General features: G+C 38.2%; 1 protein-coding gene and 1 long non-coding RNA gene across 5 annotated transcripts in view; one reads left to right on the forward strand and one right to left on the reverse strand.

Moving 5' to 3' along the window:
• LOC103456690 (uncharacterized) overlaps positions 1–14,349 on the forward strand; it is a 65,667-nt gene that overhangs the window by 10,324 nt on the left and 40,994 nt on the right. The window contains exon 4 of one of the 4 annotated variants that reach the window (XR_001776060.1): positions 9,151–9,611. The exons of the other annotated variants lie outside the window; for them this stretch is intronic. This is a non-coding gene — a long non-coding RNA (uncharacterized LOC103456690). Of the gene's footprint in view, positions 1–9,150; positions 9,612–14,349 lie in introns of those variants that run through there. 4 annotated transcript variants of the gene reach the window in all.
• Positions 1–14,349, reverse strand: part of LOC103456689 (cadherin-12) — a 151,306-nt gene that overhangs the window by 2,088 nt on the left and 134,869 nt on the right. Inside the window, exons 10-11 of the mRNA XM_008396402.2 lie at positions 6,868–6,985; positions 4,537–4,788 (exon numbers count right to left, since the gene is read on the reverse strand). Of these exons, the coding sequence (XP_008394624.1) occupies positions 4,537–4,788; positions 6,868–6,985 (370 nt within the window). The remainder of the gene's footprint in view (positions 1–4,536; positions 4,789–6,867; positions 6,986–14,349) is intronic.

Here is a 14,349-nt window from a genome sequence, read left to right on the forward strand (position 1 = left end):
AATTGATTTATTACTTATTAGCTTAATTGGACTACATTTTACAGCAGCATTCAGTCAGAATGTAAGTTTGTCTGAAGATTGGTCCTGACTGCTGGTCTGGAACCAACATGCAGTCCTTTACTGTTCTGTTTGGGTTTGTTGTCTTGTTGAACTGCAAAAAGCTTGTTAATTAGCTATAAATTCAAATCAGGTGTGCTGAAAGCAGAGAAACCAAAACCACCGCTCCAGGTCAGTGTAGAGCCATACAGTCTGATAAAAAAATGAAAAAGTTTCATGACAAACATTAAACATTATTATTATAAAGCACATTTTATGGTTCTGTACAATAGGTTGACAGCCACTGTGGCTATTTTATGAACAGTCTAATTTAAAAAAATATATTTAAAGTACATTTCACCCACCTTACTTATTAAATAATATAGCCAGCTGTTGGCAATGGAGCATTTTTTTAACTTGCAGTTCCCAGATGATTTAAAGATTATGAGAGTTTATCCCAACATGAACATGTCCTCAATTTCCTGGTTGGACATCTTGGATTTTATTTAGTGTCATTAACTTTTTTTAAGGTCCTTCTTTATGCGAACGCTCCTGCAAACTCTTCCATCCGAGTTTATTGTCTCATTAGCATTTATGTCATGCTAACATGAAGCAGTAAGATGATGAACATTGTATTCTTCTAGTGAGCAAGTTAACATACTGACATTAGCAATTAACTCACAGGCTCCCCTGTGCCTACAGTAGAAATCTGACTTTAAATGACTCTGAATCCTGCTCAAACATCCAAGTTAGCTCATTATTTCAATTACACAGACTCTTGTTTTATTTTAACTTCTTTTAACGGTGAGCTGAAACAACAGTGATGTGCATGCTTTGTCTAAAGTATTTCTGATTTCGAACTGCGGGTCTGGCTATTTTCCAACATACATAAGTGCTGGTCTGATTTGGTCTCAACCATGAACAGGTAAAAACAAAAAAACAGATTAAGACCTTTGATGTGATAAGTTTGGGAAAAATACCACAGTTACCTGTTAGGAAGGAAGACGAGACTTTTCAACAAAAACATAAAACCAATACTTCTAATTATTTCAAACAGAAAAACGGATAAATAATTAAATCTGATCAGATTTTCAATATAATTTCAATTCGGGGCAGGAAAGGGGCTTAAAAAAAATCTGATTCCTCGCACTAGAGATGAAATCTTTGAGTTTTGATTGTTTTTAGTTATTTGTTTGGCATTTTAATTGTGAAACATTTGCTGCCTTTTGGCTAGGATTGAAAAAGAGGATTTATACGTCTGTGGGACTTTCCTGGTAAAAGGAAATAAAAGGACATTGAGGTGCAAGAACATTTTAACGGTTTTGGTACCGTATCTTTTTCAAACCTTGCAGTCTGTTGATATTAGTAGCCAATCCATTCCCACATGAACATTAATTAGAGGCTAATTTTCACTCATGGAAACAAAAAAAAAAACCTCGGCGGTTCCCTAAACGTCTTATTTTAGACAGCATAGTAGACCACTGTTGTGTTGTTTTCTTCCCGATGCAAAGCAGTAAATTTCCTGCTTTCTCTTCTCCCTTGTCAGTGCAATCTGTCTTACTCCGTCTATCTCCCCTCTGCGTCCCTTGGACTGTCTGTGCTCTGAATAATGCAGTAAATATGTGTTTTTCTTCTGGCTCTGTGATGTATAGCTGCACTTCAGCGGTGGAGCAATGGTAGGAATAACTCTGAAATCAGTCAGTGAAATGAAAGTCAAATAAATACATTGAAGTTGAAAAAATAGGTCTCCTGCTTTAATCCCCTCCTTTATATAACTTTTCTGCTTTTCTTCACTTGCAAATGAATTCATCAACCTTTCTGTGGTGTGGCAGCTCCCCCTAGTGGCGCATTTTCAGACTTCAGCAGGACGGTGCGTTAATGTAGGGCATTCTAGTCGCACGCCGAGCCGTCACGTTGTCCGTGCTCGTCAGTTTGGAGGGAATAAGAAGCAAAGTGAAGCTCTCGCAACGATCTGTTTCATTTGCATCATTATTTGTCCTGGTACAACAAATCCTGCTCAGTGTCTCTACGGAAACGCTCACAGTGTGAGTTCAGAGTCTCTCTGCCGCTTCCCTTGTCGGGGACAGTCTGACAGTCTGGCATCAGCCTCAGCCTTGAGGGGCTGACTCAAGCGAGAGCTTTGAAGACAGCCTTCAGATGGAGAGGACACACCGAGACGGCTCTGCAGCAACACACCACAATCCACTACAAGCCTTTTTATGCTTGATAACATACTAAACACTCGGCCGTGAGTGGATATGTCACCTGAATGCATTCAGAAGGCGCGTGAAAAATTGGATTAATTATGAGAAAGGGTTTCAGTTCCATGTTGGGCGTCAATTAGGAAAGGTGATGGTACTAAAGATATAACTGCAGTATGTAGTTTATCATATATAGAAGATGTATGAAATAGAAAAATAGAGCTCCTCTGCCTTCTTCAGCGCACGCAGTGCTAACTAGAAACAACCAATCAGAGCCAGGAGGCGGGTCTTAGCGCTATCAATCATGCCCATGCTCACGCTGCTTTCAGCAGAGCCTGTTGTGAAATGCTAGTTTGCATGGTCACCGATGGTGGCGGATAAACAGCTTTTCTGTAAAGGTAAGTTGTTTCTGTCATTAGCACATTTAGCAGCACATTCAAAAAGTGATTGACAGCACTAAGACCCTCCTCCTGGCTCTGATTGGGGTTTTTTTTGGCCGGAAACTGCATATCTCATAACAAACTATCACGACATGTGATAGTTTATCAAATATATAAATGTGTTGCATACGGCAACTTTAGATGTTAGAGCACAATTTTCACCGTAAAACAAAAAATTTATTTCTCTTGATATATGCAGATCAGTTGGGAAAATTAATAGTAGAAGATTAAAGGAAAAAGTGGGGTATTTTTCTTTTCCTTTTTTTACCGTGACCTTGTGGAAAGCATTAAAAGCTGTAGCATGGGAGGCATCGACAGGGCAGAAAGATTAAATTTAGTTTATGGAGCTTAGCGGTTCCTCCCCCCGATCTTTAACGTCCCACTGAATGATCATATATGGGAGATTTAATTAAGCCTGGCTGCTCTTGGAAAAATCCCTGCTCTGATGGTGAAAAAGGCAAAAATGCATTACTGAAGCACATCTAAACATCTAAGAATTTAGTACACATCTATTAACGTTTCTACATTAATCAACCTCTATGTAAGAAACCTGCAGAAAACTGTTGGGAAGGAAAAAATCAGTAATAAATAGATGGCAATGGACAAACCTAAGAAAAGAACCCAAATAACCCCATATTTTTAGGATGATCTTTTCTGTCATTAAGATCACTTTTAGATTTTCTGTTTAATTTGATGGCAAACAAATAAACCGTAAAACAAAAGCCGTTGTCTTCGGTAGCAGCACAAATCACCAACGGCAAATGAATAGCCGTGGAATAGAAATGTCAGTAGTTTGACATTTCATAAAATGTCAACATCTCTCTTTTTGACAACAGTTAGACGTGGTGATCAATACCACTATCATTCTCCTCTGGCTGCAGAGCAGGACGATACAGCCCCCACAAGTAAGAAACAGAAAAGACCCCAACACCAAGATGAAGATAAAATAGTAAGAAACAAAACAGATGTTCAAACTTCATTTGGTTTCTGCATAGCTTGTTGGAAATGCCATCTTCCTCGTCGCCTGCTGACTCCATGCTAAGCTACATTTTCTTGCTAATGGTTCGTGTTGGGACATCTCAAAATCTTACATAATTGCTTGCAAGAAACTTTAACATTGCAAAATACACCCTATTCTTCACAAACCTCGCAGGTTAACCTTCTTAAACATTAAGGTTACTTTTTGAAATCACTTCTGCAATTTCCAGAAAACTGAAATCATCATGTTATTTTTGTGCAATTTAAGTTTATTTCACCCAGAAACTTCAACTCATTTTTAGAAATGTACCTGTTACTTTCTGGAATTAGAGAGTTAACCTATCTTGAACTGACACATTACTTTTTAAAACTTACTGGTTACTTTTGATAATTTTATCTGAAACCTAAAGTATCCTACTTCTTCAAATTGCTCCAGAAATTAAATTTAACTTTAAAGAAATCCTTGTTTACTTCGTGAAACTTAATACTTACTTTCTTACAGGTAACTTTATGGAAAGTCATGCCGTGAGACATAAAACTTATACGTCAGCCTTGTTGCTCAAATCTGCTGTGCAAATAAACTTGACTACAAGTATAGTGAAAGTAATCTGTAAATTCAAGCACAATACGGGATGTGTTGAGTTAAAAAAGCGATAAAATTACCTGCAGTTTTAATAACTTTTAGTTCTGACAAGAAAACGTTGACATTTTACCCAGCCAAGAGCAATTGCACCCACAAAATGTGAATCCAACTTTCCTTGTGTCTGGTCATCACATTGCTTATGCGATGTGCTTTTACACTAAAACTCGTAAAAGTTGTTACATTTTACCTCATGTTATGAAAAGAAAATTGCGAAAAACAATTTTCTGCCAGGTCTCACCTAATAAGATGACGATGCACAGCAGTATGGCGATGAGAGCTCCTGTGCTCAGCCCCACAGGAAGGAAGATGGCCTCGGCGCTGCATGTTAGCAGCGAGCCGTCCAATTCGCAGCCACACACACGGATGGTTAGCGTTCCCGTGCTGCTCTTCGGCGGGTAGCCATTGTCTTCTATCACGACAGGCAGGAAGTAGATCTCCTGTAGACGCCGCCTGAAGCCGCTCCGCTTTGTCACAATTCCTGCCGTGTTGTCTGAAAGAGACGCAGCATGCTGATTCATATCGATTCAAAAGAACTTGTTTTGAATTAGAACTAGGTTAGAATTGGGGCTTATTTGTCATCTTTGCAGGTTAGGTGTTCAGAGAAATAAATCCAACAAGCTTCTGAGAAAGTCTAGAAGTCCAAGAATGGGAAGTGAAACTTTATTTCTGATAGTGTTTGCCTTTCCGAATGAAATGAAAAACGCCTACTTATCAGTCCCATCTTATTAAAGTTATCACCTAACCACACCCTGCCTAGCATTTTTATTCTTCCTCTGCTCCGAGATCGACTTATTTTCTAATCTCTTTGCTCACAAAGTAAGGATTGATTCTGAAATTAGCTATGATAGGTACTAGCAGGAAAAATAGAGATGAAAACATGAAAAAGGTGCGAGTTGAGAAGACAGCCGGAGGTGCAAGGATGGCAAGTTGAATAGAGGGTGACAATGTACACACGGGAGGGGGGACATGTCGGTTCGAACCTGCCTGTTCCTGTCTTCCACAGCCACGTTGTCTGACCCCTGTCAAGACAAGTTTGTTGCACCAACAAAGCCTGCACTCTTTCTGACAGGAGGTCAGGCGTTTTAACACACCTTGCATGTTGTGCACAGCCGTGATTTTTGTTTGTGCTCTCCCTCTCTCTCCCTCTCTCTCCCTCCCCGGCTCAACCTGCGTGCATCGCCTTCAGTGTTTGTATTTCCTGTCCCTGCCTATCAGATCCCGGCCTCCATCCGCAGAGTGTGTTTCCTAGGCTGCTGGCAGTCAGGAAAGTGAAAGACAGTGTGTCCAAAAGGTAAAAGTGGATCAGAGGTTCAGACCTGGGCTTGTCAAGGACGGTGAATCCATTCGTTTCCCCTGGCCTCATCCTGCCATGTCCCACTTTTCACTGCACGTCTCTTTGGCTCCACTTCAAAGGGCTTGGCGAGCGCGCGCTGAAGAGTGTCACACGTGGCCTTATCATATCACCGTGTGCTTTAAAGTTATTTTCAGAACAGAAGCGTGACACTAACGAACTTTTGCTGGCTCCATTCATCTCTTGATCTTCAGCGATTTTTAAGCTAATTAGCTGAAGGTAGAAATGGAGGAAAAGCCGTTAGTAAGCTTGTGTTTTGCACGGTTCCAGTATGATGTTGATTATTAATAATGTGAGTTTTTAGGATTCCCTCTTTCAGTGGTCCTATCGTGATCTCCTGACCCACCTGGTCTTTGTATCCATCTTCCTCAGCATTTAGAGCCTTGATCTTTCCTTGTTCATTGTTAGATCCTTCCATTGTCTTTGTGGTTCTGGTTTTATTCATCTATTATTTCTGTATCTTTTATGAAGATGATTGCTGTTGGACCTTTTCTACCAAACCAGTTGGTATTCTGTCTCAAGTGAACCCTTTCTGTGTAAATTTGGCCTTCTGTTTTGGATCAATATCCCATTTTTCAAAACTCGGTGAAGTCCCATTTTTGGCTTTCTGGCAGAACCAATTGATTTAAGTGTTAAGTGTCTTTAGAACAGAAATAGGCCCACAGCATCACAGATCATCCACCATATATACTGGTGGAGTGTTTGTTGCTGAAACACTCAATACTTGCTAAATGTAAAATATTTGTAGGGCATTTTGCAAACTCCACATTTACATTTGTGATGGAAAAGTAGAAATAATCAATTATTATGTGGATGACGTCATGTTTACCAGCTGGAATCAGACAATTATATATTAATAATTGACTGAATCTGACCCAAAAAGGAGAAATAAAAAGCATTTAGTTACTTTTATCTTCTAGAGGTTCTTAGAGTTGCCAATAAGTTTGCCACAAGCAATTTATTTCAAAATAATTATATCTTAACATTGTTTTTTTTATTCCACTGAAAAAATATACTCAAATGAAAGATTATATTTCTCCACATTTCTTAGTCAGAGATAGGTCTGCAATATGAGATTAAATTGTTTTAATATTTTCGAGGGATTTAAAAAAAAATCTGTTTTCACACAGCTTCAATAAATGTGCTTATCTTTAATACCTACTGTTTAGCTAAATAATGTTTTGCACCTTTTATTTTCCTTCATATTCACATACTTACTTCCAAAGTCTCGAACTGTGAAATTCTTATTCTTGACGTCTTCCTTTGACGTTCTGAAGGAGAACTGTTGCCCAGCACTCGGTAGGTCTTGATCTTTTGCACTGAAGATCTGAATCACCTGGTAGGCATGAAAAAAACAAACATTTATTTAGATTTACATATACTTTAAATGCCATTTCAAAATCTTAGTGCAGATTTCTGTGTTGGAGTAAATTGATTACATTTTTTGTTATAATATTGAACCGGTAGGGTTTCCTGTAGACGCTGCATGTCAAACCTTTCAGGCCTGAACCTTGGCAGTGATTGGTTCTCCCTGTCATGTTGGATACAGCTGCTGAGCACTTTCTACATCACCTCAACATATGGTGTGATGGATTAACTTCCTTTAAAACCACTGGGGATTGCTCACTGGTTGTAATTCTAGAGTGAGACACACCAGTGTGAAAGGTTTCCACAGAAGCTCATGTACCATTTCCTCCTCTAATACAGTTTCCTGTGTTTCTCTTCCATGAAAAATGTTTTTATCCACAGTTTTTGTTTTTTTCCTGTTGTGCTGCTTGAGTAATTCCTACTCGTGCCTACGGGGCTTTCTACCTTCTCATACGTGAAGGGGGAAAGCTGTTCACACAACCAAACAAAACACTGGACTTTTCAAAGTCATACCATCACCAGGATGGAGCCTGAAATCTCAGGAAAGTTAAGGAAATGGGACAAGTATGAAGAAAATTAATAAACACTGCAAAAACACAAAATCTTATCGAGTATTTGTGGTGTAGTTTCTAATGTGAATATCTTAGTCCTTATTTTAAGTATAATAACTTCAAAGTGAAGCTTTAAACATGAGGAAAATGTCTTGTAATAAGTGAATCTGCAAGTGGAATCAGTACTTTTTAATCAATATTAAAAAAAATTACTAAAAAGTTACTTGTAAGTTAGTTTTGTCTTATTTCAATTGTATTAAGATATTTGCACTAGAAACTAGACAAAAAATCTTCTACATTTGAAGCACTGACAAGTAGAGAAGTGGGGTTCTGCATATTTTGACATTAATCGATAACTAAAACCCGAGCCCGTATCGTCGATACCAATACTGATACCAATACTGATACCAATACTTTTTTATTTAAGTTTGATATACGTTTTTGTTTTTTTTACTATTTTGTTGAAACCTAAGGCAGAATATGTACATTTATAGGTATCTACAAAAGACTTTAATAATGTATTAATACGGTTTGTGTGCATTTTTCTAAAAAAAAAAAAAAATGCAAAAAAATATTATTAGAGGAAAAAATCAAAACAACATCCTTTTTGAGAATACAAAACTAAAACAAATTTCAAGAGGGAATCTGAAACTAAATCAATTGTATTATGCTAGTATCGAATCCAGTATAGCGACCGATGTTATTGATATTCTGGATCGATCCACCAACCTATAATGACGAGAACAATCTGATTATCTCAGGTTATATACACAGTCTTTTTAACTCTTCAAGGTCTAAATGGCCATTCCGGCGCGCAGTCTTTCTCTTCTCAGTGCGTCAGCGCTCGCTACGAAGCCATGCAGCGATCGCTAGCAAAACTACTACTAACACTACACACACCACAAACTCTAAATAACACACTTACTGTATAAAAAACCCATCGAAACACTCTTAGTAAAATCCACAGCATCAATTCTCCCTAGTCTCTTGCCGTATCCAAATCCCCCCCTCGTTTGTCCCCACGTGTCTCCGTTCTACCTAGCAACAGACCGTCAACACATTTTCATTGGTTGTGTTGAAATGTGGTACAGTTAGACCCCCACACAGTAAGGCGGAAATGATCGATCATATTCCTGGCTTTATTTTCAAGTAAATAACCACAAAACCAATATAAAAACACCACTTTTATAAAGTTTGAAGTCCGTACTGTCCACCAGAGGTGAAATGAACACTCGGTATGCCGTCTGTGTTATTACGAAGCCTTATAAATGTGTCACGTGCTCGCCCGCTCCACAGCGGGCTTCGTCCCAGTAGGGTTAACCTTTTGCTATTAATACACCAGTGCTTTCCTAGCCCAGTTCCTTCTGTCTTTTAGTAATTAAAGAAATTGTACTACAGTTGTGTCATATAAAACAAAATAAAGCAAAAATAGGAGATGAGAGGAGGGGTGAAAAACAACAAAATAGAAAGTTTCTCATTTACTTAATTCAACACAAAACAAAACCACTAAGTTAAAATACTCTACTAATTCTCTACCATCTTGAAAGTCAGACTTGCTTTATATTTCTCCCTGCTGTTACAGCTCTCGCTCCTGTGATGAGTGCAGCTCTGCAGCCAGTCTGCTCTTCCTCAGTCACTGGGTTTGACCTGCTGAAGACCTCCAGGCCCATCCCAAGATCCCCCTCCAACAAACAGGAGCGACTAATCAGCCCTGCTGTCGTGTTACATTATTCCGACTCTGCTGCGCTCCATGTTTGCCCTCTCAGTATTTGAATAAAATTCCCTGTAGGGGAATAAAGCTGACACTGGGCGTGATGAGTGTTCTGCTGTGCTCCCCACAGCGGATGTAAAGTTCACACTTTCGATCTCCGCCGAGCTGGATTAGCTTTGTGATGAATATGTCCCCTTGTAGCTAATAGTCACTTTAATTAGAGTTTAATTTATTAAGCCTGTCTTTTTCGTGCTGAATTAGTGAGTAAAAATGACAGCAAGTGCCCATCAAACAATGCACACTGGGGAAAGTTGTGTTTTGGGAGAATCTTTGGGCCTAATTCCATGAAATGTCATTTGCATTTGTTGAAAACGGAAGTGCACAGTTGTAAAATAAGCAAAATGAAAAACTTTTCAGAAGTTTACAACAGCAAAATATTTTCTTTTTTTTGCAACAATTTAATTTAAAAAAAATCTAAGCAATTAGAAGTCTGATCAGCTGCAATGGAATATTTTTTTAAGTAAAACAATAACTATTTATTACTTTGATGAAACTGGGGAAGTACAAGTATGAAGTAGATAACATAGTTATGATATCTGATTGTGTCAAATATTTTCTAATATTTCAAAATAGTTTATGTTTGAGCTAACAATTTTGCAGATTGCTTTAGTGTTAACACTAGATAAAACAGGAAGAAGTGTGTCACGTTTAAATTTGACCTTTTCGTAAGAAAATAATAAAATCCAGGAATTAAAATTTAGGTAATTGGTGATAGAATCTTGAAATGATCAATTTTCTCACTTCTAGATGCAGCTAGCTGCGTTGCCGTGCTAACAATAGCTAAAACAGCAAGAATTGTGTTGCTTTCTTGTAGCATATAATGAAATATTTCCTTGAATAACTCTTATTTTTTAGGTAACTGCTGACAAGAACTAACTTCCTGTAGCAGCTAGCGACGCTGCTTTCCTTTTGAGGCTAACTGCTAATCCTAGCTTGTCGGACAACAGAAACGGAACGGAGTTCAGTCGCTGCTTTTATTTTTGTTCTACCTTTACAACATTTATATTATTTTCTTAAAATGTTTTTTTTTTTTTTTGCTTCATGGACTAGAAGGTTGAGTTTATCACACCAGGTGCAGCTGTTGCTGTTTTCCATAATTATTTCTGAGGATTATCATTAGTCTTGATTACAGCCACAATACACAAATTTCCGAGGTTAAAAAGCATAACTTTTATTCTTCGCAGATTTTATTGCTCTGGAAGACCACGTTCGTTTTATATTTGGAAAATACCCAGGATGTTCCAGAAATGGTCAACTTCAAGGCAGCTTCTGTGTTTCATTTTTTTTTTTTACTTTTAAAGCATGTTGCTGTAGCGATTAAGCAGATGTTAAGCAAATGGTTTTGCAATGATTGGGTAGTCAAGGGAATTGCTTTTTTTTTTCCAGACACTTCAGCAGGTGGTATTTGGTTTTTAAAAAAAAGTTTCTTAAATGCATCTTTGTAATTTGGCAAACATCTTGGATGCACTGAATGCTGCTTAACACTGCAGGCAGGAACAGCCGAAACAGCAAAGCTTTTGCTCTTTAATTAGAATTTGTCATGGAAAACTCCCCCTTTGCTTCACTCAGAAACACTTCCCACCCCACCTGTGATCATGAGTGTGGCAGTCACGGCTGCAGCTGCTCATTACTGCGTTTCATTGTATATGTGAAAGCTTCAAATGTATTTTGCTTTCACACTCGGCTGCATTGGAGGCAAAGAAAGATAAGGATGCTCGGTAAATGGTGTAAATATCAGTGTAATTACTCCTGCATAATGGGCTGATTTGCCGGTTTAGCATTTCAATACAGCACAGCAAATACCTTAAACAGCAGAAACACATTAGAGAACTGTCTCTGTTAAATACAGCCAATAGGGAGGGACTTGTTTTATGTTTTCTTTCTGCTTTGTCCCATTTCACACTTGACCAACTGACTACGTGAACCATTATTTGTAAAATTAAGGAAGAATTATGTAAAATTATGTAACCACCTTGACTCTGATTCTTTTCACCTGCAAATTTCCAGGCTTTTTCTTGTTTCGAGGCACACATTTACATGAAAAAAATATTGATTTCCTGTACTTGGTTTCATCATGGTTACAAATTATTTTCAATCAGAGGGGCCACAGCGTGAGGCACTCCAAAACAGGCACTGTGTGTGTATTTCGGCTGTGCCGGTGCAGATAATCATCGGGGGGAGGTATACGATGGATTTTGTTTTTTTTTCCAAGAAGCAGATCAACATTTTTTTATCGTTCCCCAGCTGTGTGCAACACCTGGTGAAATCACGCTGTGGAAACGCTGCAGGAAAACATGGATCCTGTAGGAGGGGGCGAGGAAGGAGGCAATACGAAGGGTAAAATGGAGAGATGGAGTGAAGGTTAAAGTAAATTGGGGTAAAAACAGGGAATAAATGAATTTCAATTTAGGTCTCTGTTTTGCTGCATGAGATCTGCGCAAAAGTTTTGGTTTCAAATAATTATTTGGGGCAGACAACTACCAGATATCTAATATACCCTTCTGAACTTTATGAAGACATCATGCATGTATGAAAATGTTGCAGTGTGACGTCATAAGATCCTGCTTGCTAACAGTGATTAGCATTTGTTTTAGCTGTCAAGTTATCAACACAACGCTCTAAATCTTAAGTGTATGAATGATATGTTAGAGAAAAGGGATGCAGTGGTTTGCTACTAAATGTCAGCACTGCCACAACTAGATGACAAGGTCAGGAAAAAGTTTTAATTAAAAAATGAAGAGGGAAGTAGGTCAGTTATGCTAGCTTGACTTTGACAACCTTGACATGTAGATGTGCTGCAGAATGCAGAGTGCTTTGGTTGAGTTAAAAAGGGTGACCCACAAGCAAACTTTCTGACTGATCGTCAGTAGAGCAGATGTTTAAATTAATTAATAAACCACTTCAGTAGATATAGAGTGAGGAATAAAAGAATATGAGTGATTTTGAGTTATTCTTCACTGGTTTTTCTGCATTTTTTACTTTGGTGTGACACACTGGACTAAATTAATAATGCCTACATCTTCAGGTTTATTTTTTTAACAGAATTATTCTACTGTGACAGTGTAGCTATGGTTGGCATGTAAAATAATCATCTTTTTGCTCTCCAGCGTTATGCACATTTGCAAAAACAGTAACATGCAACATGTTTATAGTTTACAGATTATCATCCTTGTCATACACGTTGCTCTGAAATATGGGGAAAATATATATTTTTCCGTGTAATGTAAGTGCATATGAAGAGTATATCTAAAATATATATGTAGGCTCAAAGCTAACGGACATCCTACGTTTGGATGGCCGGAGTTTGCAAAGCAGCCAATTTATTTTCCTTGGCACTGATTGGTTGTGCCACTAAGATTGGTGATTAAGAAACCTGTAGATATTAGCTTGTACAGTAGACCATATTAAAGTAAGTTTGGGGGTTGACCTAGTAAAATAGGCAATTATAGGCATAAGTAGGAGTTCTTAAGTATTTGTGATTTTAGCTGTTTGCACAGGGTTGAGATCCCTAAGCAAATACCAAGGGCCCCTGTGAAACTTTTCAGTCTGACCTTTGTTAATCAGCAAGCTAGAGTTTTCATTTTCCCAAGTATCCAGCATTTCCCATAACATTTCTCAGTGTTTATAGATTTACAGAGTGATGGCTTGTTTAGAGGCATCAGACCAGGTGTTGTAAATTTCAAAGGTCCATAAAGAGTTTGACTCACAAAACTTTTCTCCAACAATCAGCAACCATCAGCCTCCTAAACCAGATGCCAGGCACTCTGAAAGTTATAATTGAGGCTCACAAAGCAGAGGCATGCTGTAATAAGACAGCAAAGCATTTTTGCCAGCTGTTACATCAGTCTGTAGCACAAATTTAAAAATTAAAGCAGTGGAGGTCAAGGTGACCTCTAGAAGAGATAATACGCTTCTACTGTGGAGCTGAACTGCCTAATCATTGGGAATACTGTAAACTAGCTGCATTAAGGAAGAGTATGTGAATTTTTTAAGGAATTTTAATTTTGTGCCCATCTGTCAAAATCCAAAAAAACAACAAAGCATTCTTAGGTGTAAGTCAGTTATGTTCTTGGCATATAAGAATAATCGCAAACATGTTTTTTCAGGTTTAAAGAATTTATAGAGCTGCACGTTATCCACTCAGAAAACCTTTCCCAAACTTGACATTTCTGAGTTTTAATACTAGATTTGTCTGATGGTGCATAAACAATTTAAATGATTCAGAGAAAAAAAGTCCAAAATCTATGACGGTGTATCAGGGCCATTATAGATGAGGAAAAAATGAGCAAATTTCTGCCAAAAAAACTCAGAAATATCTGAGTTTTTCCAGACATTTTCCAGAAAAAACAAGGACATTTCTGAGTTTCAGATTTTTTTTTCTCACACAAACTAAAGAAAAGAAATCAGAGACCAGTTTTATGTTGGAAACCTCTACCTCACTGAGCAAGATAAACATGAATTTGTGAGGAGCAAACTGTTTTCCAACAGAGTGTTTTTCTTTCTTTTCATAAATTCATAGTTAAGGAGAGCAACACTCTCTTTTCAGGCATCAATTGCTGTTTCTATCCAATCATGAGGGAAGAAAACACGTTAGATTCCCGTGTCGGTAAAGACGGCGATGCCTTCAAATGAAGGGCACAGCCGTTGTTTTGATTGCAGCGGGCCTAAGGACCAGCGTGATGAGAGGGGTCCGCGGTGATTTGATGGGCTGCCAGAGAAGCTGCTCCAGCACAACGCTAACTGCATATAGATTCCAGCTAATGGGCTAATTTACAGGCACAGGTAGTTTACAATGCACCTTGGCAAATTCCCCGCCGCATCCCAAATATACAGTTTGAAATGCAGTCTGGGTAGCGGCTATATGCAGAACGCTGCTGCACTTTATTATTGCTTCTGCTACTAAATTGAACTCTGTAAAATGGGCAATTCGATACTTTCTACATAGAAAGGAATCTCAGGAAAACAAGGTTCTAGTTAAGCAACTCCAACTGGACTCTGTGTAGAGAGATG

Source organism: Poecilia reticulata, linkage group LG20, assembly GCF_000633615.1.
Source record: "Poecilia reticulata strain Guanapo linkage group LG20, Guppy_female_1.0+MT, whole genome shotgun sequence".
In the NCBI taxonomy this organism is placed as follows: Eukaryota; Metazoa; Chordata; class Actinopteri; order Cyprinodontiformes; family Poeciliidae; genus Poecilia; species Poecilia reticulata.